Below are 25,284 nucleotides of genomic sequence, written 5' to 3' on the forward strand. Positions count from 1 at the left end.
TTTAATGCAAAAATATAATATAAAAATATGGTTGTAGATATTCGTTCAGTGTCTTTTTAGCAATCCAAAATGTTTCTGCGTATATTGCGAAGATATTCTGTCGGAGAAACGGGTTGTAATTTAAATCAAGTTGTCATATCCAGTAAAGTTCATAGAATTAAGGAAAAAGGCAAGGTAGGTCATTGATATCTTTAACAGCATGAGGGTAAGTTACACAATTTCAACGACAGAGAAACGTGGCAGCACTGTACTGTTCCTGTTATTTTTTGCATGGATATGTCGTTTTTATTCGGTAACATAAAAAATTCGTGTCAATTCCACGTTGGATAAATTTAAATATCTATCGATAACGTAAGATGCATTACATAACTACCTAGTTTGCAAACATTTTTCGAATATATTAATATTTTACCAAAATTAAAAAATGAAAATTTGTGCAATGAAACGCGTTATGTAAATTAATATACCTAGTCTAATTAACATTTGCACTATACAATTTGTTACATCCGTAATAATAATTATGGACTTATCACACTTTTTAAAAATGAGCAATTTCATTGTATATAATTGATGCAGATAAGAATATTTAAACATTTCCTCATGTAAATTCTGTTTTTTTATAGCTAGTTGTCCAAAGAGCAACGTGTTCATTTTACGTAAATAAGATCGTCAACAAAACATGTTTTCTATTATTTCCGAATAAATCACGTGACTATTACCGAATACTTATAAAAAAAATTTGTAATTCGAAAAGACATGAAATACATTTAATTTTTGAAACAATGAATGTAAATTTAAAGTTTTAATATAATGTTAACGTAACTAACAATGAGTCGATATATTCTTCATAAAGCTCCGATTTATTCTTACTGTTCATCGACAAGCGTACGCTGTCTGTTTGATCATGCGTGATTGTATCCGCGCGTAGAAGTGGGAGTAATTGTGCATGAAAATTTGATAGGTTTGCATTAACTTGGCCGACCTCTTAAACACCTGGGCGATCAATCAGTACATATCAGAGGCAAGTCTAACATACACAATACTCTGTACACTTTATACTTTCATTATTTAAAATGAAACATAAGATCGACCAGAGATTCTAGCCATCTTGCGGTGTAATTTAATTACATAGTAAAAATTTGATAAAAAGATAAAATCAACTAAAAAACATAATAAGTACCGTGAAAATTTCAATTTCTCCGATCTGGCAATAAATTTACGGTGATGGTGCAGTCCATCCATATTAAATAACGATGAATTCGGAAGGAAGGAATCTCCGTAATGTTCGAAATTGTCGTGTGTAAAAGCTGTTGGCTTCGAACGCGACGTGATCGATACGCCATCGTTCCGCCGAGTATCTCCGAAGTTAGCCGAGAGAGTCGAAGATAACCGAACAGCCACGAAGTTGGCCGAGTTACAGTGAGCAAACGACGCGTACCGAAGAACGCGGGGTCTTCTTCGGCTTGGATTGAAACAGCGTTCGCGTCTACGGGCGCGGTTTTGCGTCTCGAGCTGGCGTTTTACACGGTAAAATGTCCTCCCTCGACTATCTGGACCTGTGTCGATTATGTCTCGTGAAGGACCGTGTTTCGGTACCAATTTTCGAGGGTGAGGGAGACGTACGGCAAATATTTCTCAAGATAGCCGCCTGCCTACCGGTCAAGGTAAGCCAACTACGCCATCGCTTCGACAATGGCTATCCGCCATCTTGTGCATTTTCATAGATACACCGCATTTCCTTAATCGTCCACGACTTTTCGACCTCCCAGTAGATGTATTTGCCTCCGATCGTTTTAGAGATCGCCCTATAGACAAGAAATTTCAAACAGTTCCAGGTCATCGATATCCAAATAACCTTATTGCTGGTGCTGTACTGTTTATCTTTTCTTTTCTGTTCATTCTCTCCAACTCATCCACGACGCTACGAATTATTTAATAGAATTTTGCCGCGCTTTTTTCCGTACCTTAATGTATTGCGGATCTACCCAAATTTTTTCATCATCGTCTGAATAACAGCCCGTTGTTATTTTCATTCGAAAGTGACAATTCACAGTATTTCTTTATTCACAGCAACCATAACCGAATAATCCTCTTCCTTTTCGACATCTTGCTTTCGACATCATTGTTTCTATTATAAAATAAGTACCTATAATTGACTATTCATACTTTTTGAAGTCGTTCCATTAATAGTTGTTTTCAATGTTGCGACATAATACTTTGAAATTGCTTTTGTGAAAAAGTTCGATTAATTTAATTCTTATATTTATTATTGCAATTATTTATTTATAGATTTTGAATTTGGTAAATAATTCAATGCATAATAAATAAATAATAATTATTTAAAATCTGTTTTGGTTGAATATTTTCTGGATATTATTTAAATGAAATGTGAATCATTTATATTGATTTATTCTTTAAATATTCCCAACGAATGTTTTAAATTTGTTATCCATTATTAATATGATTACTAATTTATCTTACGACTTATGATTTGTGTCATTCATATTATTCATCGAGTACTAAATACGCTATAGAAAATTACTTTCATTATGTATATAAATATAAAATTCGTTATAAATTGTTTTTTTTTACATATGATTCCAGCTTACAAGAGAAGATAAGTTACCCAAAAAAATATGCGATGACTGTGTGTATAAAGTAGAATTATTTTATCAATTTTGGAATACTACTGCGAACGCAGAGAAACAACTATTACAATGGCTGGGAGAAGTCAGCTTAGAAGACAAACAGGGTTATGTTACCAATGTTCTCAATACGGTAATTTTTTTCCATATAATATTTGTTATTATATTCGATTCATAACAAAATCCAAAAGCATAGATAGTCTTTTATTTTTTTTTGGCATTCAGTTCCATGTTTACCTTAGTTACTATTACTGTTACTGATAAAAATATTTAAATATTATTAATCTTTACTTCCGTAAGTTTTTTAATTGTTCAATTTATTGAACTTTGCTATTTCTAATTGACATTTATAATTAAAATGTACATTAGTAATTTTATTATATTTTAAAATAACGGTGCATTTGAAGGTTATATTTTGTTTGTAGTCATAAAAGATGGAAGATATTTTTATTTACTCATATGAAATATAAAATATTTGAAAATAATAAATAAATTTTGTTTCTTATATTCAATTGCAGAGTGTAATGAAACAAGAACAGAATTCAGAGAACAGGTTAGATGGCAATGTGATGCAGCAAGTGGGAGAGCATCAAAACAATATGGGGATGGCTATGATGGACAACATGGGTTTGGGTATACCCATGATGATATCAAGTGCTAATCAACAACAAATCACCTCAGTTCCTATGGACACAAGCAGTAATACTGTACAAACCGTTCAGGCAGTACCTGGTCCAAGTTCACAAACCACACATAACCAAATACCGCAGAATCAAACAAGCACTACGCAGCAAGAAGATGAAGAGGAAAGTAGCGAAGATGATGAAAACTCTGATGAAGAATGCGAAGGAGATGAGGGTAGGTATTATAACAAAATCTTTGTATTTTTTCCCTTTCCTTTCCAAATTTTGAACATCTGTATAAAAGAAATGAATTTATGTATGTTTCTATTCTCATCCATTAGGTCTACCTGTAAAAGAAGAAAGTGAAGAGGATCCCAGCAATAGAACCATAGAGCCTACAACCTTTGTAAATGTTTCTTTGGCATGCGACGAGGCAGGTCCTTCTGGGTTACAACAACAAAAAATTTCAGATATGCCAGAGATGCCAATTCCACAACCAACTGATGGGGATCCCAAATCTGGGTGAGTCTTTTATCCGTATGTTATATCTCAAGAGCCAAAGATGCCATTTTGTTGTGGTAATCGCAAACATTTACACAGACATTTTAATGTTTATTTACATGTACATTAAAACATATACATGTAATTTACATGTTTATAGTTTTTTCTTTTAACAAACTTTAAATTTGTATAATTTGAGCCAAGTTACATGTTTTGATTTGTGATTACTTGATTACGATTACTTGTACAGTGACTTCTATTGAAAACATTAGAAATCTGTATATTTAAGATATTTCACGTAATTTGAGTCTGAATCACTTTTCTTTCTTTTGTATTTAGGAGTTAAATATTACTATCTAAAAAAAAAAAACATCTTATGTGTCCAAATTAATCATTTCTTAATGTGTATAATATTTTAAAATTCACATTATTTTTATTCTTATTATGGTTGCATGTACCCTGTATAGTTTTAATTTTTGATTTTAAGATAAAATACACTTTTAATTTTTGGTTTTGAGATAAGATACATAAGAGTTAGCCACCTAATTGAAATAAATAAGGTGCAGTGGGATGATAAGGTAAGTTAATACACACCCCACAACCATCTTTGGCTCTCCGTATTTTGCAATTTGATGTTTTCTTCGATATTTCAATAATTGACTTTATATTTCATTTCAACAGAACTATTTAATTATGCGTATAGCATATTCACATTCAGGTAAAATATCAGTCTTCTTGTACGAGGGTGTGTTCACTTTAAAAAACAAATTGCAAAATACCTGAATATTCTTACATGTGATAGCATGTACTTAGAGTTCATTTCAATAAGAATAAGTGAAACATAACATTCGAAATTCGTATATCATACATAATGTTTAGATTCGACTTTGTTACAACTTTCCTATTTAAATGAACTCTGTCCTAGTTATTATTGATACATGTACAATAAATGGACAGAGGGATTCTACTAATTATGATCCAGTCTATTAACACCTGTACGGCCTGTTTTTTAACATGTACGTATGTGAATCAATTGTTGTGTAGCACTTGACGCACAACAACAGGTATTTAATCCCTCTGTTCAATTGAGAACCAGATGTTTACATGTTGTCAGTATCAATATCCCACGCTTACGTGAAGGCACAAAATGCCGCACACGGCTAACAATAGGCCGACCAAAAATCACAAACTAATATTTCGTAAGCTAACGTCACGACATAATAGACGCTTGGTGCATAATAAAAGTGTCACCAAACCGTTATGATTCGTAAAAAGAGAAAAAGAAAAGAGAATCAAATACCGTTTCTTGTCGTCTTCGTGCTTTCCAATGCCTACGCTTTTACATTATCGTCAGGACCACAGTAACATTTAGTATATCGGTTAGTCTGTAAGTGCTATCGTTCTGTTAATTGCGCACAAAACCCGCTGATAAGCCGTGTGGTGTTCTTGCCACGAGTTCGGTTTCAATCAATACCACTTGTGGCTGGCATTTATGTTAGGTGCCGGTCCAAAACAATCGAGTGTTTTACGAGCAGAAATAAGTTCATTTAAAACGAAAAAGAAAATAAAATAATTAGAGTAATAATTAATCGAAATGTGACGAAGAATCGAAGAATAATCATCGTATTGAGAAACATGAAGAGGACTTCAAACAAAATTTTATTGAAGGCGAGTATCAAGTTTTTGTATATTTTCGGACTCTTATATAATAGTATATAAGTATGATTTCTACAAAATTTATTGTTTTTCATTTACATTTACGCGATGTTTCCAAAGAATTCGTGATTTTATTCTTTGGAGCTTTTCAGCGCGCGTCTCAGCATATTTTTTGCTGAAAATTCGCTGCGCTTGTGTTATATAAATTTTGATCGCGCACTATTATGTCGCGCGGATTATTTTGTTTCTGACATGGTTCAAAATGCAATCGATACGTTTTGCAAAATTTTGCATTTTTCGATGCTTACATAAAACCAGGCTGCGTTTACGCGCCGGTGAGAAAGCAATTGTTTGCGTTTCGTTTTGTATATTTGTGGCGCAGTTTATTTGCATCGCATCCGGCAATACGGATGCACGCAATGTTTGCGCAATGTATTTCCCGATTACGAGTTACGATTTGAGAACAATGTGGAATTTGAAACATTTCTTGTTTCCATTTAAAATTGCTACTGTATATTCGTCATATTTTATCGTAATTTATAGATATCATTTTGACGTTTTTATATTATAATGTGAGTGAACATTTTTTTGCAAAGACTGTTAATTAGAAGTTTGTGGTGAAAGAAAATAAGAAGATACTGCATGGATGTTGGACAATCGACATAAAGGTGAGGATCCAATTTTCATTTAATATTACATTTATCTGATCTTTAAAAGTACTGTATCTTAGTAAAGATAACGAGTTTTTAGCAAGGGTTTGCTTTCTTCTAACTTTTTTGCCAAATTTTGTAGCTTAACTTTTCTTCTTCTGCTGGTTTGCTGTAGAAACCTTTAATTTCTTTCTCGGTTTATGCCAATTACTTCATCATGAGTCTAGAGACGTGGAAAGGCAAGAGATAGTTTAAGATAGAATTAAAACGCGCGAATGTTTCCATCTTCTTTAATTAGATTCATTACTAATTAATTTAATATAAATAAAATCGTGAAAAGTGTCAAGTATAACTTTCTTATTTAACATCTTATTTATACATAAAAATAATACGTTTAAATTTTCAAAGGACGAGACAGCTATATCGTATAAACTGCAAAGGTAAAGTGAAAATACAAAGAATAATCTCTTTACGATCTTCCGAAACGAATATACTCTTATCTGAGGAATATAATATAGTCTTGTAATATATAATATTCTTCGTACTAATAAAGAAGATCGTGAAGATGTTCGACGGAGAACGATGACGACACAAAACTCTCTAAGCTCGATTTGCACTTACGCTCTCGTCGCACTCTCTTTACTGCTGTGTCTTTAGAAGGGAAACCACAATGCCCAAGCACTTTGCACGGTCACTATGCAGAAATTATCACGCAGCGTAAATTCTCTATTTCTCCGCTTTCGTATCTTTTCTCACTGCCGCCTGTTGCAAGAAAGAAAGTAAGATCACAGGAACGAATGAAAAGACAATGCCTATGTGTATCGTACGGTGCTATTCGCCGCTGCATTGTCCTTGGGTTTTGTCGATTTCAGGGAAGGAAGCGAGACGTTCGGCGGATTGTCAGGGATGCTACGTCAAATACTTTCGCCATCGCCCGAGACGGGAGATACCGGTTTACCGGTCACTTGTACCTTACTTCAGAACAACTCTATGTTCTCCAATCAGTCGTCGATGATGTCCTCAACGTATCAAACCGTCCCATCCCATTTGCCGTCCATTTGTACCGATCAGATTCTCTTGGATCACGTGCAGATCGTCACTGAATCCTATCCGTGTCCCACCTGTGGCCTTGAGTTTCGAAGCGCTCTGAAACTGAATTACCATATAAGAACGAGTCATCCGACTCTGCCGGAGTTCGAGCACAATATAGAGAATCCGATGAGGTACTCGTGCGCCGTTTGTTCACGAAGTTTCTACGCTCTGAGTCACTTGAGGATGCACGAAGTGACGCATTCCGCGCCAGTGGCAACCTCCTGCGCACCGATCCCGACCATATCGACGTCGGTGAACGTAGAGAAGACGTTCGCCTGCGATCGTTGCCAAGCTAGTTTCCGGTATCGTACGCTTCTCGAGCGACACAGGAGGATGCACGAGGTCGGCCAGGAGAAGCCTTATTCCTGCCCTAGGTGCTTAATGCGTTTCGAGACGCGAAACTTGTACAATCATCACGCGAAAACACACAAACCGATCCTGACAGCCAACGATAGGATAACTGACACCGTAGTGTCTTCCGGTGATCCGGTCACTAGCAGTATTAGCGGTACCATGGCATCGTCGAACAAATCGGTAGTCTCGTATCCGTGCGATTCGTGCTCGAAACAATTCGCAAGCATCGAGTCATTGACTACCCATAAGGCTGTACATAGGTCCAGGCCGCTCGTATGCGACGTATGCGGCAAAGGTTTTACACATCGCAAGTATTACGTGGTGCATCAACGTATCCATACAGGAGAGAGGCCATATCTTTGTGCCATGTGTGGTAAATCGTTTACACAAGCATCCACGCTTACCGTTCATCGTCGATATCATACCGGAGAACGTCCTTATACCTGCACATTGTGCGGTAAAGGATTCGTTACCAGAACGATCATGCTGAATCACATGAAAAAGCATTGAACTCGATCGTCGTGATCGTACGATAAGAAACGTTTGTCAACCGGCGGGTGTACGTTTAAAAAAACGTATAAATTTCATTATTTCGTAAATAACGAAAATACGCAAGATATATCGATATTCGAGTTGTGTTACGAAAGTTTATGATTTTTTTCACGTTATTGTTTAATTGTTGGTTAAATTTTAGTCTGTTATAATGATAGTGCAAGAACAGTTGCGTATTTGCACTCGTTTCTAATCGCGGTAGGAATAGGTATGTATGTATTAGTTAGGAAATTAAATTTCTTTCTACTTTTGAGAAAATTCGGTTCGAAATTGTTATTTTGCTTAACAAAGATGGTTTCTTTCTAGAAAATCATTCTCGAAGTGCCTTAAATCGCTTAAAAAAAATAGAAGATTATTTAATTATAACGCGTATTGCGCGAATTCGTCACAACGATCGTGTAAACATTTTTACAAAATTCAACGATAGTAATAATTTTTAAATTCGTTGAATTCGACGAATTTGTTAATTAGTACCAGGAATACATAAACGGAATTATTAACTAATCTTATGTGTAATATGCATGTCGTCACTGTGATACTGTTTGTTCGTGTATATTCGAAATATTTTAAGCGCCCTAGTATACCTTTTTCGATTTCTTTGACTTTTAGAATCGCGAAATTTTGTTCGAAAATGTCGATTTCAAACACGAAATTTGCTTCAACTAAAATTAGTACCTGTTTAACGAACTAACTTTTTAATGTGCCTAAAAGATAGAATTTTTGAGAAGTTTTAATCGACGAAATATGAAAAAGACATTCTACATAGGAAGAGCTAATTGTAATAATTGCGTATAAAGTGTTAAAAATTATTTGATGTTAAAATATCGTTATAATAGATAGAGAAACATTAGCATACGATTAATGTACGAGTATACGATTATTTTAAGCATTTTTAGTTAAAACGGTAGATCGAGGTGATATAGTTAGCGTTTCAGCATTAACAATGAATTCATGTGCCTCTAATTAATATAAGTACAGGGTCACTACATATTATGAATATCGTAAAACGTAAGTATGAAGACGCTTAAATATTTCTATGTAATCTCGTGAAAAACAAGATCTCTGCTATTGATATTCTGAATAACATAGTTATAATTAATCGTTGGACGTAATCGTTGCTAAAAGATTTCTAAGAATTTTATCACTCCTGAATGTAATTTTTCGTCTAATTAAAGTTTTCAATGTTACTAGAGAGTTGTATATCCATTTTGGAGAATAGTATTTCTTTTTTTTTTTTTGTTTGCACTACTAACTATTTATATTGAATTATATTGAGAGAGAATGGTATGGTGGTTCGAGCATTTATAATAAATTTTCATTTTCATCGTCGAATTCGGAAACTTATATCGGATAAAGAATATTTTGTGACAATAGTGCTAAATCACTGTGGAAATTTTATATTGAACAAAGTTTTGTATACATTTTTTTTAAATTTTGTTAACTCAACGATAGTACATCTTAATATATTAAAAATAGACTTGTGTGATATACATAAATAAGCGGTTCGACAAATTTTCTCTTGAGTTTCATTTTCTTTAATATTAATTACTGAATGTCCTTAAAATTAAATACACACATTCGATCAGAAACTCGAACATAAATTCAAGATGGTGGATATATCACGTGATTGGATCGTCGATAATATAGAGCAGCATGTGGTAAGTGTACGGCAGAGACTTCGCATTTAAAAAAAAATACAATCATATCAATTACAAATTATTGTATACTTTTTTTTTTAATATTTACCGGTATTATTGATACGGTAAATATATAATGCAACAATAATTATTTATTTTGTATAATTATTGCCTACATACATAGGCAAGCAACTATCGCAGCAACATTTTTAACCATTCTTTTTATTTATTAATTTGTATAATTATCAAATATATTGAACAATTGAATATGGTAAAGAAAAATGATGTTAAATCGAAAACTCGATCGCATTAAATAAAATCGAGTATTGGAAAGACCGTGTGGGAGTATGTTGTAATATCATTGAGCAATATATATGCAAACTAAGTATTCTCGTTTGTATTAAGATAAACGCGTTTTAAGAATATACTGTGTAAATTTACGAGCTCCGAAGAAGTTTAAACGTAAGAACGCGATGAAGGGAAAAAATACTGGAAAGCACCGAGGCACTTTATGAAGTACTTAATCTCGTAAAGGCGTACACTTGTCCCCGAAAAAATCTGACAAAATAAAACCATTATTAAAACCCCTAAAAGGAAAGAGTACAGTATATCGATCGCATAGAAATAATACGTTGATTGATCTACGTTTTGTGTCTCTCTTCTTTCCAGATATTTTGTGTCAAAGCTTCAGATGGTACCTCAGGATGAGCAAGAATGCAGCCCGAACGTTGAGATGTTTGATCACGAAGATACAGAGCAGCTGCTCGTCGCGAATCGTTTGCATGTTCCGAACGTGGGGAAAGCGGAGATAATCATCGCTGATGATATCGTGCAGTGCAATCTCTGCGGAGATGGTTTCGTTTCCGAGCATGCTCTTACTCTACATTTAAAAATGCACGAACAGGACGAAGCACAATTACAAGAGGATCAGTTTGTTTGCGAGCACTGTGGTTGCAGTTTCACAACGATCTCCGAATTTAAAGAGCACCAATCAGAGCACGAAACGGATGAGAGATACGCTTGCGAAATGTGCGACTATGTTACAGAGCATAGAGAGAATCTAATCCTTCACCAGAAACGTCACAATAACGAGTACGAATGCGACATTTGTGGTGCGAATTTCGTTTCTTCTAGTAGCTACGAAGAGCATCAATCCATGCATTCGGATGAAAAACCGTTTCAATGCGAAATATGTAGCGCTCCTTTTCGATATCGTCAAGGTTTGAGATTACACGCGAAGCTGCATCAGCCCGATTACGTACCACCTCAGAGAAAACACCATTGCGAGCTCTGCAACAAGCGTTTCTCCAGGAAACAGGTATTGCTGGTACACATGAAGACGCACGGAAACGCAGGCTCCCAGAACGAATATATCTGCCCAGTTTGTGGCAAAGCTGTTTCTAGTAAGACGTATTTGACCGTACATTTGCGCAAGCATACAGGAGAGAAACCGCATGTCTGCGATCTCTGTGGTAAAGGGTTTATCTCGCAGAACTATCTGAGTGTTCATCGACGCACACATACTGGAGAAAAACCGCATAAATGCACCCACTGCGAGAAACGGTTTACTCAACGAACCACTCTGGTGGTGCACCTCAGGGGACACACCGGAGATCGGCCATATCCTTGCACCTGTTGTCATAAATCTTTCGCCTCGAAAACGATGTTGAATTCACATTTAAAGACGCATGCTAAACAGAGTGCACGGCAGCAACAAGAACAACAGCAGCAACAGCAATTGCAGCAAGAACAGGATGTTCAACAAGAACAGCCTCTTGATACAATTACTATATTGTTACCTAGTTAGGGTATTTCGAATAATTGATTATCTATTGTGAAATCAAGGCCTTGCAGAAAAGTTATTAATTCGTAAGGAAAAAAGTTACTTATACTTAAGTAGATGGAGTGGGGTATTTGTATTATTTGTGATGAAGAGAAAGATAGTTATTTAGTCAGCGATTATTATTCAAATGCTCATTTATTTTTATACGACGATAGAAATCATGGAACAGAAAAATCGAAACGTTGAGAGAGATATTTCACGTTACTGTTTTGAGCATTTATTCTACGCACACTTGGTTCCATGTTGAACCGCTGTTAACTATTTCGATACTTATTTTATACATTGGAATATTATTTGACGGGATACTGAAAGTTTTAAGAACGAATCATGATGCCAGTTTGAATTAACCGAATAAAAGAGTGCTATATGAGTTCCTCGCTAACATGACTATTAATCATTTATTAAACTGGTAAAATTTCTAGTTAGAATCTCGGCTTAAGATTATTTTTGAGTTTCTTTTTTACATTTGCATTTAACTGTTTTATATATTACAATCTTGTACTAAGATTACATATATATAATAATCATATGCACGTACATTCTAGCAAGTATTCCATTTTATTAACACGTTTAGGTAAGATTAATTGTAAATTAACAGTTTCCTTTTTCTTTTTAACTTTACATATAGAATATGAAAAATCGTAAATGTATAGAATAATAACTCTTATCAATTATTACATATTTTAAAATCTCATGTTGCATACTGTATTCATGTACGAGCGTCGAACGAAACTTTTTACATATAATTTTATGTTAATACAACCGTCCACGCTTCTAAACATTTTTTACTATTATATTACTTCAATACTCAACTTTTCTTTTACACGCTATGTGATTTACCATAGAATAGAATTTTGCGAGGGGTGCTTTAAATTAGTGTACAACAACATACTTATACGATTACTCCATACGATAGTGCCTTAGTTATTGCGCGGTGTGTTTTCCAGTGGAAAACACACATATGCATTTAAGATATCCGAATTAGTGAATTATAATGCATATACAATTAATTAACGAAGTTAACAGATATAATTCACTGTTTTGACTTATAGGGGAGCCTTGATCGTTGGTAGTTATGCTTAGCGAGTGCAAATAAATTAAGCGGAGAAACAATCACATAAATTACACTATTGTAAACGACTAGGATTATGTAAGAAATAGTACTTTAATTTGTGATAATGCCTTTTTCTGTTAAGTGTATGAAATGATTATGAATATAGTGATTACCTTAAGATATAATTTTTTTTCTAGTTAAACGTTGTTCTCATTCGTGGCATCGCACTTCTCTTAATTTATAAAGCTAGCGTAATTACGTTGAATACTGTACCGAACTTTTTATTTATCGTGTGGCTTTTGTTATACTTGGTGCATAGTAATTGGGAAAATAGTTCTTTTATATCCTATCATTGAAGCTAGTAATCGTAGTGTGATATATCGTTTCAGTGTATCATTAAATGTAGATAGTATTAATTACACGAGTTAAAATGTTTATAGGATTTAAGATCTTCGTTTGAGATTAAGAAAAAGATGAAATTTGATGCCTAAATTTCTAATGATCCAACTCATTAATTTCGCAGGAAATGTATATAAATCACAGAGTGTATGAATGAAATGAATGCATGAAACCGTTGAAGCCTGATTATTTCTACAAGATATCTATAATCATTGTTTATTGTCCAACTCAGATAGAGAAAGTCTTCTTTTGTAAACAAATTCATAAAAATAAACAATACAGTAAATATTTTGTTTTATATTTATACACATAAAACTTCGTTCATTATTCTATGTAAATTAGTAACGTTATTTAAATTGCGAATACTTTTTATTTTTCATTTTTATCGCGAATATCGTTGTCTATCGGTTCTGATGATCGGAAGTTCCTAACGATGCTTTCAACGACGCGAACATTACAGAAATCTGACGTCGAGCTTTTTTCCGAGTTACGTTCTTTCCGCATGCTTTTCATGGCTGTGTGCATTTTGTGCAACGTATCCACGATACAATTCTCTGTTTCATATCATTTATCCAAACGATTCCTCGAAGAAATTGTCTCTCACGAATCATTGATCGCTGTTTAACTGACTTTATGCAGTAAGTAGCTTCATCTTCTTTCAATCGTGTCAACTGTATAGCTATTTTCGATTCGTGTGATTGATATTCTTATCAAAAAGAAAAAAAAAAAACATAATCTGCTATCGACAAAGAAAAACAGATTTAGCTTTGAAGATAAAGTAAAGCAAAATTGGAATCAAGTACATTTCCAGACATCTTCTTCCCTTGACTCGACGTTTCATGAAAACTGCATTAACTACTTAAGTAACGTCCTCGTTCTGTGCGTGCAAGCGTCCGATTTATAAGGCAGCTCACGCTTTGTTGTCTTTTTGCAGACCGAAAAGCGTGAAGACGATACCAGCCAAACGGAATCAGTCTCGCACCGCTAAATCGTCCAACGAGGAAGCTCGATCGTTTGCGAACAAAGTGATCGATAACTCTCACGTCGTCCAGGAAGCATCGTATCGATGCGAGTCCTGTGACGAGGAGTTCGACACGGAGGCTGCTCTGTTGGTACACAGAACCGAGCAATCGATCCTTCGAACTCGGGAAGCATTGAAAAAAGCTGAAAAGAAATACACGTGTGACGCGTGCTGCGAAAGTTTCACGAAGAAGGTACAACTGTTCAAGCATCGACGAGGTCGATGCAAAGAGTCGACGATAGCTGAGAGCAAACAGCATAAAGCGAAGGACAAAACGATAAAAACGAAACGGAAGGAACCGAATGTTTCTGCTGGTCCGATCGAGTGCAACGTGTGTCATAAAGTTTTTAAGAAGAAGAAATATCTAAATGTTCATAAAACGTTGCATGGAGCGCCTCATATTTGTCACGTATGCGGTGCCAAATTGACTTCTGAATATTATTTGAAGATTCACATTAGGAGACACAATAAAGAATTCACTGAATTTTGCGAGGTGTGTAACAAGGGATTTTACTTAAAGGCAACGTTGAAAACGCACATGAGCGTGCATAGTAGTGATAAACCGTGCATTTGCGAGGTTTGTCACAAGTCTTTCGGTAATAGAGTTTACTTGAGAAGTCACATGAAGATTCACAGTCAGCCTGAAAATAGGAGGAAGTACAGATGCGAAATTTGTGGGTTCGAGACTTTCTACAGTTACTGTTATAAGGAACATCTGTGGACGCATACGGGAGAAAGTCAGGTGGCTTGTGAGGTTTGCGGTAAATTGATCAGGAGACAGTATATGAAGATTCATATTAGAATACACACTGGTGAGAAGCCGGAGATCTGTGAATTTTGTGGCAAAGCATTTAGTTCGAGGAAGTATCTGATTAAGCATCGAAGGACTCATACAGGGGAAAGGCCTTATAAATGTAAGATCTGTGAGAAACGATTCACGCAACGAGGCACCCTGAGCGCCCATTTGCGTCGACACGAGGTCGCTAAATGAAGGGTGCCTTGAGTTTTCATCGAGTTCTGTAATTGTTATTCTATGTTTCATTGTTAATAAGCAGACTAATTTATAGATTGTAATTGTATTATTTTATTTTAATTCGTAGACTCAACATTATTGATCTTTTTAACTGTATTGGAAATTGTGGATTCTTACATAGTATTATACATACGTACAGTAAATGTTCGTCTTAAATATTGAGAGTTTAACGAATATTAATAAGAATATGTGATTTGTGAAAATTGTTTTACAATTGTGTTTGTTTGTATAGCTCACAGATGTTAAAAATAATAACGATTTAAAGACTAACGGTGTTGGAAAATATCTTTCTGTTGTAATATTGAAAAAATTATACGACTCTTCCATGATTGTAATTTGTATTATGGAAGAATAGTGTGTTATGTTAATTGTTTTAAACAGACAAGTTGCGTAAATTGTATATAATGTAATAAGATTAACGATACATAGACATAAATTACCATATCGCTTGTAATATTTTAATATCTTAGTAAGGAAAATATTAAAAAATCCATTTTAATGAAAAGTCAAATACTTTTAAATTTAATCTAGATCGGCTCCCTTAGGTTACTATATTTTGTTACTTCGAATGGTTGCACGACAGCTGGTAAGTAAATGATAAATGATTCTTGAGCTGGAAGAAATATTTCAAACAATAGCTATACTTTGCAATAAATTGGTTGGCAATAAATACCAAATTAACAGGCTATTGCGAATTTATTGTTAGATAGCCTTTAACAAACATTAAAATTGAAGTATATTTTAAAATATATAACTTCCACGAAATATTAATTTTCGATACGATTTCTTCAGAAACTTTAACGTAAAAATTAGAAATGTGTACGAATATAGAATACTGAATATGAAAATAATTTCAAACGTGAAAGTCTGACAATATTAAATTTTTAAAGTTTCATAAAAATTGTATACATATTACAATAACTTTTTAAGAAAAAAACGATATCAAGGGATCTTAATTATTTTGAAAATTCTATTCTAATAAATATATATAAATATATCCTATAAGCTATTTAATCTATTGTATCTACAATTTTACATCTAGTTTTTATTTTACTCTACGTAAAAGCTTCATGACATTTCCTACAAATTTTCACTTTCTCTTCGAAGTATGTTACATCTTTATCGATGTTAAACCACCAACAGCAGAAGAAATACCGTGATCGGTTCGTATCTAAGCGGAAGAAAATTTCTTATTCGAGAACAAGTATATTACCATGTTAATTGCGTCTCATTACATTCCATACGTTGACGAGTCTTGTCCATTGCAGGTGTCAGGAGATCAGCATGGAGGAAGCGAAAATAGAGCAGATAGAAACGCTCGAGGATATGGAACTGGTCAAGTACCAGAATGACGTTTGCACGGTCGAAGAGTTCGAACAGATCAGTCATCAAGAGATAGTAACGGATACGTTAGAAGAAAGTAACGACGCGGAGATGAAACTGATTCTAGAAGAAGAAGAAGAAGAAGAAGAAGAAGAAACAGGGAACGTTAACATAGATTATAACAATAAATACGAGAGCAGAAAATGCTCGGTCATTTATGAATGCGACGTCTGTAATAAAAAAATGCGTAAGAAACTTCAATTTCTAAAACATAGGCAGGACCATGAAAGGAATTACGAAGAAACTGGTGGTCATTGCGAGGAATGTGATAAAAGTTTCGCAGATGAAGAGAAATTGAAGAAACACATGATCAAAGTGCACCAAAAGGAGAAGCCTTTTCAATGTGTTCTCTGTAATAAATGCTTCAAAACGGAAGAATTCTTAAAGACACACCTGAAGCAACACAACAAACGTTTCACGTGCGATATCTGCGGTATCTCGAAGGTGTCTGGCTACGATCTTCGTTTACATAAAAAGAAACACAACGAGGAATATGTGACGCACTGTGAAATCTGCAGCAAAGGCTTCTACACGAACCAAACCCTGGAAAGACACTTACTCACACATACCGGGGAGAAACCATTCGTTTGCAAAGTGTGCAACACCCCTTACGCGAGTGCTGCGTATCTGAATACGCACATGAAGTCTCACGGCGAACGAGAGAAACACAAGTGCAATATTTGTAATTTCGAAAGTTACTGGAAGGCGGCTCTAAAGGTGCACCTTAAGATACACACTGGAGAGAACCTGATCACCTGTGAGATATGCGGGAAATCAGTCTCGAGTAAAGCTTATCTGCAGATTCATATGCGTATACATTCTGGCGAGAAACCACACGTTTGCGAAGTATGTGGCAAGGCCTTCAGCGTTCGAAAATATCTGATTGTACATTTGAGAACGCATACAGGTGAAAGACCGTATGAATGTAAAGTATGTCGGAAAAAGTTCACGCAGCAAGGTTCACTGAATTCGCATATGAAGTCGCATAACGAAAGGAAGTGAACCAAAAAGAGATGTGTGTTTGTATAAGATCACTGGGAGGTATTGTATTTTGATAACAAGAGACACATGTACCAATCTCTTAGGTTTTTGGTACGTAGAATGGTAAAGAGCATGAGGCATTTGGTTAGAGGATATATTGCTGCAGAGAATTACGTATGTTAGGTGCTATGAGATCTTTGTGTGCTGATTGTCATTATGAATTTTAAAACTTAAGTTAAGAATGAAAAATATTTTTATCGTTTTTTATCTAATTTATTTTCCTATGGTTGGAACACAGAATTATTTTTAAAAGCTGTGATTAGAAAGGATCTTACTAAAAATCTTTCTAAATATATTTTTATTAACATTATAGAAAAATTCAATATGACAGTCAACATGGTATTAGAACAAATTTTTGTGATCGCTATTTTTTATTCAAGTCCAACCTATCCTTTGCAAATCTTTTTTACAAAAAAATTCACAGTAAGATATTTCTAATTGTGGCGAAATATTTCCCCACTGAAAACAAGTGTAAGTGCAAATACTAAATACTCCAAATATAAATCTATTATGCTAATGTTAGAGGATAATGGTAAAATCGTTGATAAATTGTATCAAGCATTATTGCAATGAGGATCAGTTAAGTTAGCAATTGATCAAATTGAACATATTTGAATTAGAAAAATAGAATATCAGAAGATTTTGTAGCAAATCAGCTTCTGATAGCAATATTTGAGTATATATATGTAACAATAAAAAATTGTTGTTACCAACGAAAAGTAATAGTATTGTAGAATCTCGCAATTTAAAATGTGCCATAATATTCAAAAATCTTTAATTTCAAAAATTAGATTATATAAACCTAATTCCAATCTACTTTGCATATATACGTCTTTCTTTTTTTTCCAATAACGAGATTATTCTTGGCCTAACTCAGTGATAAAATACAACAAATTGCAATAAATATGCAATTAGCAATATCAAAGAAAACGCGAATATAACAGAAGTGTAATTACTGAAAGTATAGATACCACATACAAGACCAGTTTGTATTTGAGAGTTATAAAAATTTATAAAAAAAAAAGGATCAGAGACATTAATTATATTGTAATTAGGAGATTGTATATTTTACTAACATAATTTTACGAATTATATCTTAACACTCGTGGATGTCTTTTATCTTTGTATTAAGTGCAAAAATTTTAATACATTCGTATAACTTTCCATGTAAATAACATTCTCGAAGCCAACGCACATGTGCAAATAAGCGAATACTTATTTCTTTATTTCAATAAATTTATTTTTTTTGTATACTATACGTGATATATGTACTTTATGTTCATTTTTTATGTTTTTATTTTGTAAACGAGTATTTTAAGATGTATACGAGAAGTAAGTGCAAAGAGAAATAAGAATCATACACAGAAGATTAAAAACAATATTCTGTTATTCTTTATTTCGTGTAATTTTTAAGAATGAAGTATGCAATAGTCTCGAATTTTCGAAATGTATGAATATCATCTTTGTAAAAATCACGGATATGTAAATATCACGGATATGTAAATTTTTACTTTCGTTGATTTTATTAAGGGTTAAAGTATATTTGTATTTATCACGAATATTTTTTTTACAAACTGTAAACTTTTTTTCAAAAAGGGAGAATAGCGAACGAAATATAAATGACTTTCATTCAATCATACGAGAAACAATTTTAATTTACCATACAAAAATGACACATTCTGTATATTCATACGAGCAGCGGAATACAAGAATATTTTATCCCTGTAACAACTGTTATTAATCGAAGAACGAATTTCATTCCATTTCATAAATATATTTGAATACTTTCATTTTATAAATACGCTATAAACAGTATTACGGTCTTATATAAAACAAGTCCCCGAAACACACGAAATATAAAACATACAAGAGCCGAACGAAGAAGAAAGAAGAGAAGAAAACGTAAGAAGTAATTCGAAGCCTAACACCACAATATTCCTACTATACATCCAGTGTATTCTGTCAGATGTAAATCAAGCTAAATGTTCGTTAATAAAATACCAGTTCCTCCCATAAAATCGAAATTGTCGCTAGATCTAAACTAATAAAGTAAAAATCGCTATTGACGACACTCTTTTTTTCATTTTCTTCGCAGGTCACCGTCGAACTCGAGGATCGAACCAACAACTCAACAACAAATGATTACGGAAAGATCGATAATTCTATATTCAGTCATAAAAGAAGAGGACGACTATTCAACGAACCAATGTAAAAATACATTGCCAAAGATTCGTTGCGCAAAAATTGAAAGTCTGACCAGAAACGATTCAAACGGCGAAGAAGAATCCAAAGAAACAACGAAAGAAGAAACGGTCTCCGACATTAAGCATCCTGATGCCTTGGCACAGACGTTCTATCAGTGTGATATGTGTAAAAAGCTTTTCAGGACAAAGAATCTTTACGAAGGTCATCGAGTGTCTCACAGCGATGCTCGACCTTATCAATGTGATATCTGCGAGAAATCCTTCAAGAGGACCAACACATTAGCCGTCCATAGAAGAATCCACACTCGAGAGAGGAATTTCGTGTGCGACGTGTGCGGTCACGCGTTTGTCCAAGCTTTCCAATTGACTACTCATCAGAGGCGCCATTTCGACAAGTATACAAGATACTGCGAAGTATGCAAGAAAGGATTCTTCACGAACGCCGAATTACACGGTCACATGAACGTGAAACACGGAGCTAAAGAACACGTTTGTAACTCTTGCAACAAGTCTTTCCCGAATAATCATACTTTGGTGAAGCATCTGAAGGTTCACGATCCGAATTTCAAGCCTGTGAAGCACCAGTGTGAATTCTGTGGCAAGACGTTTGTTTATAAGAATTCTTTGGTGTTCCACGTAAAGTCCCATATGGGCGAAAATAAATACGATTGTCATCTTTGTGGTAAATCAGTATCTTCTAAAGGATCTCTTCAGGATCATCTTCGACTTCATAGCGGGGAAAAATTGATGGTCTGTGAAGCCTGTGGCAAAGCTTTTCGCAAGAGGAGCACCCTGGTTGTTCACAAAAGAACTCATACCGGAGAGAAACCGTATACTTGTGATACGTGTGGAAAATCGTTCACGCAGCACTCGACGTTGGTCATTCATAAACGATATCACACAGGACAGAGACCGTACCAGTGCGAGGTTTGCAGCAAATCGTTCGTTTCCAGGTCGTCGTTGAACGCTCACAACAAAGTGCACACGGTGAACGTTGCGGTGAACCAAATGTAGTGATCTTTAAAACTTTGAAAGCGTCTAAATAATTAGCGACAATAAAAGATGACGTTTTTACAAAAAGAGACACAGGGAATGAACTTTTGGTTTAGAGGAATATTTTACAGGTTTTTCGAAGAAAGGTTGACATTTTAAATGCTACTTTCATACCTGATGATACATTTATCATATTTGAAATTTTTCATTGCATATTCTAATTCTAAAATGCGATGAATTAAAGACGTAATTGTATGAAAAGGAATGTTCATTGGTGCCAAAGTTATAAGTTGCACAATATCGATTATATTTTTGTACCTCTTCTTTTTTTTTTTTTTTTTCTTTGTTTCTAATCTGCCGAGAATATCTTTTTAATTTCATCATTCGGGTAATGAATTGAAACATATCACTTTCGTATATTATATTTCCTACAGTATTATGTTAATCTACGTTATGATATTGTACATAACGAATTTAGACGAATTTAGAATAAGAGAGTCTGTGGGCAAAGTGCAAGCAACTCTCGGCCGATCTCTAAAAAATTTGTAAATCGATCATATGGAACATGGTATTTTTTCAAGTTAATTAAGACATACCGTTGCATGTACAATTTTGTTAAATAAAACAACTATTTGACATCGTCCAAACAAGATCGCTCTTATTATTAGAAACGCAATTTCGAAATACCATCTTCGTAACTTATTGTTTCTTTTTCATACTACATATCGCTAGATCCAGATCCATCTCTGCATCACACACAACTTACGTGTAACTAACTTTAATAATGCGATTGTCTACGATTTGCTAATCTATTCAGGGACGTCACATTGAAAGCAAACCGTAGAGCGTGCTGGATATCTCTTCCAGGTATACGATTTGAGAAAACGCGTTCCGGGCGCTGAAAGACTCCGACTATTCAACGAGGACATCTGATACTGATGTGTCCCTTCGAATTTTTATATTTCAGATACAACCAGTTACCCTTCTCCGAAGAGTATTACCCGATGGCGATGTTGACGAAGCTCGACCTGGTGAAGAAGGACGCGAATCCAGAGAATTCGGCGCCTGCTAAATGCGCGGACTCGGCTGGTGGCAACAACGCGACCATTCTGCCGATAAACCAGGAGCAAAACTTCATCAAGCAAGAAGTGAATGACGAGGACGATGAAGAGGATCTGCCATTGGCTTATCACTGCAAACTGTGCGGCGTGTTTTTTGCCTCTCAGGCGCTGTTGGACAGTCACGAGATCGAGCACAAGGGTAAACGCAAGAACACTTGTGCCCAGTGCGGAAGAGTCTTTAGAACGTATGTAAATCTACGTAAACATATGAAGAAGCATACAGGTCGCAAGGGTGGACGCAAAGCGAGCAATACTTCAACAGTAGCCAATCGTTCGACCACGCTAAAAGTAAAGAAAGAGAAACCAGAGTTGGAGTTCCTGTGTAAAACGTGCAACAAGGTATTCCGACATAAGAGTAATTACCAGAAGCATCTAATGCGACATACGGTTGGCGATCTAACTTGCAAGCACTGCCCTAAGAAGTTCCGTCTGTTCCGTGATCTGACCAGGCACGAGAAGACTCACTTCTATCCCAGCTACATGTGCAAAGAATGCGACTACGAGACTACCGTGTTAGCAGCATTGAGCATTCACATGTTGCGACACACGGATAAGGCGGACCTTCCCTTCAAATGCAACGACTGTGACAAACGTTTCCGTAAAGCGATAGATCTACAGGAGCATTACAATATACATTCTGGCGACAAGCCTTTCGTTTGTCAGTTATGTGGTAGTGCCTTCTACCTGAGACGACAACTCTCTGCTCACTGCAGACGTATGCATCCTGAAATGAAGGCTAACAAAGTAACCAGCACGGCCTGTGACATTTGCGGTCGTGTCTTGGCTACCAAAAGATCCTTGTTCCGTCACAAGGAGAGCCACAATCCTACGAAACTGTATTTGTGCGATTATTGTGGCAAAAGTCTTAGCAGCGCCGAGCATTTGAAGAAACACAGACGAATCCATACTGGCGAGAAACCATATGTCTGTGACATCTGTGGTAAAGGTTTCACCGATTCAGAGAATCTCAGAATGCACAGGAGGGTGCATACTGGTGAAAAACCGTATAAGTGTGACCAGTGTCCAAAAGCATTTTCGCAGAGATCCACGTTGACTATACATAGGCGAGGTCATACTGGAGAACGACCGTACGTGTGCCAGATCTGCAACCGTGGCTTCTCATGCCAGGGCAACTTAACAGCTCACCAGAAATCGACCTGCGTTTAAATTCGAGTGCCTTCTTCGTCGAGGGTAGAACTTTGAAAGATGTGCAGCCACTCTCGGTACCATCGCGTCGTCGTCATCGAGATTGGTCGCTTTGTTGGTGCTGATATCACGAAAACTGTAACTCGTTAACGACCGTGCAGCTTGTCGTAGTCGATGACGAACCGAATGTGCGTGGCCGTGTGGACTAGCTTCGACCAACGAAGAATGAAAGAAACTGATCGAATTTTTGTTTCTTTTTGTTTTAACGATTTATCATATTCTTTTTTCAATTGACTACTACACAATTGCGACTGAGATTATATTATTTGTTCGTTCGATCATTATGTTCGATGTTTCTTACAGTTTCTTTCGCTCATTTTGTTTGTCGTTTTAATAAGCTGAATGATAGCGGGTTCTTTATTGAGAGATAGTATTATTTTATCGAGCAAGTTTTATTTCGTTTGCGCGTTCCGATTCGTAACGCTGTGTAACGAGTCAAAGGAGTTCGTGGTTTACAGCAGACAATTCGAGGCAATTCAATTAAGAGAGTATACCGACTGCAAGTTCCATGTTAGTTATGAATATTGATACTCGTTATTATATGTTTAATAAAAGAACAATAATTCATTGAAAATGAAAAAATCGTGCGTAACGACTTTTCGCTCCGATCGACCAACGTCTTATGCCTTTCTTCACTTTTCGCGAGTCAACGATTGTTTCCCTTTATATCCTCTTTAAAGAAAGAGAATTAGAGACACGTCCTGTGTGTGTCGTTACTAAAGAAACGACCAGCGATCTGGAAGATGTTTCGACGAACGATGCGAACACGTATAACATGTTGAAAAATCACGTTGTTGATTGCAGAACTCTCGGGGTCGTACAATGGGACGCGAAATCCAAAGACTGCGGCGACCAGGCCATCAAGATCTTCGAATCAAGATCACCCGTATCGTCAGAACCATCGCCAGAGCAAGTGAAACCTTCGTCCGATAGAAAAGATCGTATCTCGAAGGAGTCAAATTACCTTACAAATTCTGACAACGATTCACTGACAAATTCATCTACAAAGAGGAGGAAGAATAAAAGATTCGAAGATCAAGAACAATACATCTGCTCCACCTGCAAGTTACGTTTTGACAGACAAGGAGACTACAAGCGTCACATGATCAAGCACAGCGATCTTCGTCCTTACAAATGCGAAATCTGCGACAAGGCGTTTAAACGTTCCTCAGAGGTGTCCAACCACACTCAGATCCACCGTGGTATCGAATACGCGTGCGAAGTATGCGGTTTCACCACGATAAATAAATTCTCTTTAAGAATGCATCATCGTCGAGTTCACCAGCGTGACTTTCGTTATCGTTGCGATCAATGTGACAAGGGTTTCATGTCTAATTACGATCTGGAGGACCACAAGGCCAGTCATCTAGGCAGAAAGACCTTCATCTGCGAATTCTGTGGCAACGCCTACTCCCAAAAGTCCTACTTGGTAGCACACAAACGGGTAATTCATAGAATTCAAAAAAGCGCGCCGAAGGAGTTCCAGTGCAGTATCTGCAACAAGAGTTTCGCTACCGAGCAGAATCTTCGTAATCACGTTGGTCTACACTCGCAGATGTTCCTGTGCGCCCAGTGCGGCAAAAAATTCGCAACCAATCACGCTTTGAAGCTTCACGGTCGAAAACACACAGGGGAGAGACCTTACGAGTGTATGGTTTGCTCGAAAGCTTTCGCCAGATCGGCTGCGCTCAGAGTGCATAAATTAACACACACGGGCGAGAGGCCATACGTGTGTGATCTGTGCGGGCAGAGTTTTACTCAGAGAAGTAGCATGATGGTGCATCGACGAAAACACCCCGGAAGTCATCCTCCGCCCCCTCCTCTACTTCTTAGCAGACTCGAGAGCGATGGACATAAGTTATAGCGTTTTCTGGGCATTGCAGATTGTTTGGTGGAAATTAGAATACACAGAAAGATGGAAAGTTTAGTGAATTTTGAAAAATTCGAATTATATCATGGAAGACATATGTGAAGACTTAAGATTTCGCTTTCAAGAGTTTGAACTCTTTGTTTACGTAACGCTTAGCAGTGCGCTTCTAAGTTTCTTTTTTCGTTCGCTATTTCAGCATAGTAAGTCTTACGGTATAACCACAGTCCCTTGTCATTGAAATAGGACCACTTCTTATTAATTTCGCTGATATATACAATCTAAATTATTGTAGGTATTACGATGAAAGATCTGATAATGATATTTATGTAGCTTCTCTTTTGCTTTCGTTACGATATAAATCCTTTTCAATTTGTTTCGTATGCACTAACGCGTCATCAATGTTTTA

The 25,284-nt window shown here is 35.8% G+C and overlaps 2 protein-coding genes across 2 annotated transcripts; both read left to right on the forward strand.

Annotated features, from left to right (window-relative positions):
* Positions 1 to 978: 978 nt before the first annotated feature.
* LOC139989720 (uncharacterized) lies at positions 979 to 23,590 on the forward strand. The gene is made up of 7 exons (XM_072008234.1): positions 979 to 1,664; positions 2,605 to 2,778; positions 3,164 to 3,503; positions 3,610 to 3,790; positions 16,329 to 17,441; positions 19,580 to 20,698; positions 21,649 to 23,590. Exons 1-7 carry the CDS (start codon positions 1,533 to 1,535, stop codon positions 22,967 to 22,969), a joined length of 4,380 nt encoding a protein of 1,459 aa, XP_071864335.1. The 5' UTR covers positions 979 to 1,532; the 3' UTR covers positions 22,970 to 23,590.
* On the forward strand, positions 3,797 to 10,371 carry LOC139989731 (uncharacterized). Its single transcript, XM_072008271.1, has 2 exons — positions 3,797 to 6,093; positions 6,948 to 10,371. Exon 2 carries the CDS (start codon positions 6,982 to 6,984, stop codon positions 8,029 to 8,031), a length of 1,050 nt encoding a protein of 349 aa, XP_071864372.1. The 5' UTR covers positions 3,797 to 6,093; positions 6,948 to 6,981; the 3' UTR covers positions 8,032 to 10,371.
* Positions 23,591 to 25,284: the final 1,694 nt, after the last annotated feature.

This window comes from Bombus fervidus, chromosome 8 (assembly GCF_041682495.2).
Source record: "Bombus fervidus isolate BK054 chromosome 8, iyBomFerv1, whole genome shotgun sequence".
Classification (NCBI taxonomy): domain Eukaryota; kingdom Metazoa; phylum Arthropoda; class Insecta; order Hymenoptera; family Apidae; genus Bombus; species Bombus fervidus.

Excerpts from the sequence above, each read along its gene's own strand:
- LOC139989720 (XM_072008234.1), top strand. The coding sequence starts at position 1,533 with ATGTCCTCCCTCGACTATCTGGACCTGTGTCGATTATGTCTCGTGAAG. Across the intron at positions 1,665-2,604 it reads CCGCCTGCCTACCGGTCAAG|CTTACAAGAGAAGATAAGTT; the intron begins GTAAGCCAACTA and ends ATATGATTCCAG. Across the intron at positions 17,442-19,579 it reads AAGTCGCATAACGAAAGGAA|GTCACCGTCGAACTCGAGGA; the intron begins GTGAACCAAAAA and ends TTTTCTTCGCAG.
- LOC139989731 (XM_072008271.1), top strand. The coding sequence starts at position 6,982 with ATGCTACGTCAAATACTTTCGCCATCGCCCGAGACGGGAGATACCGGT.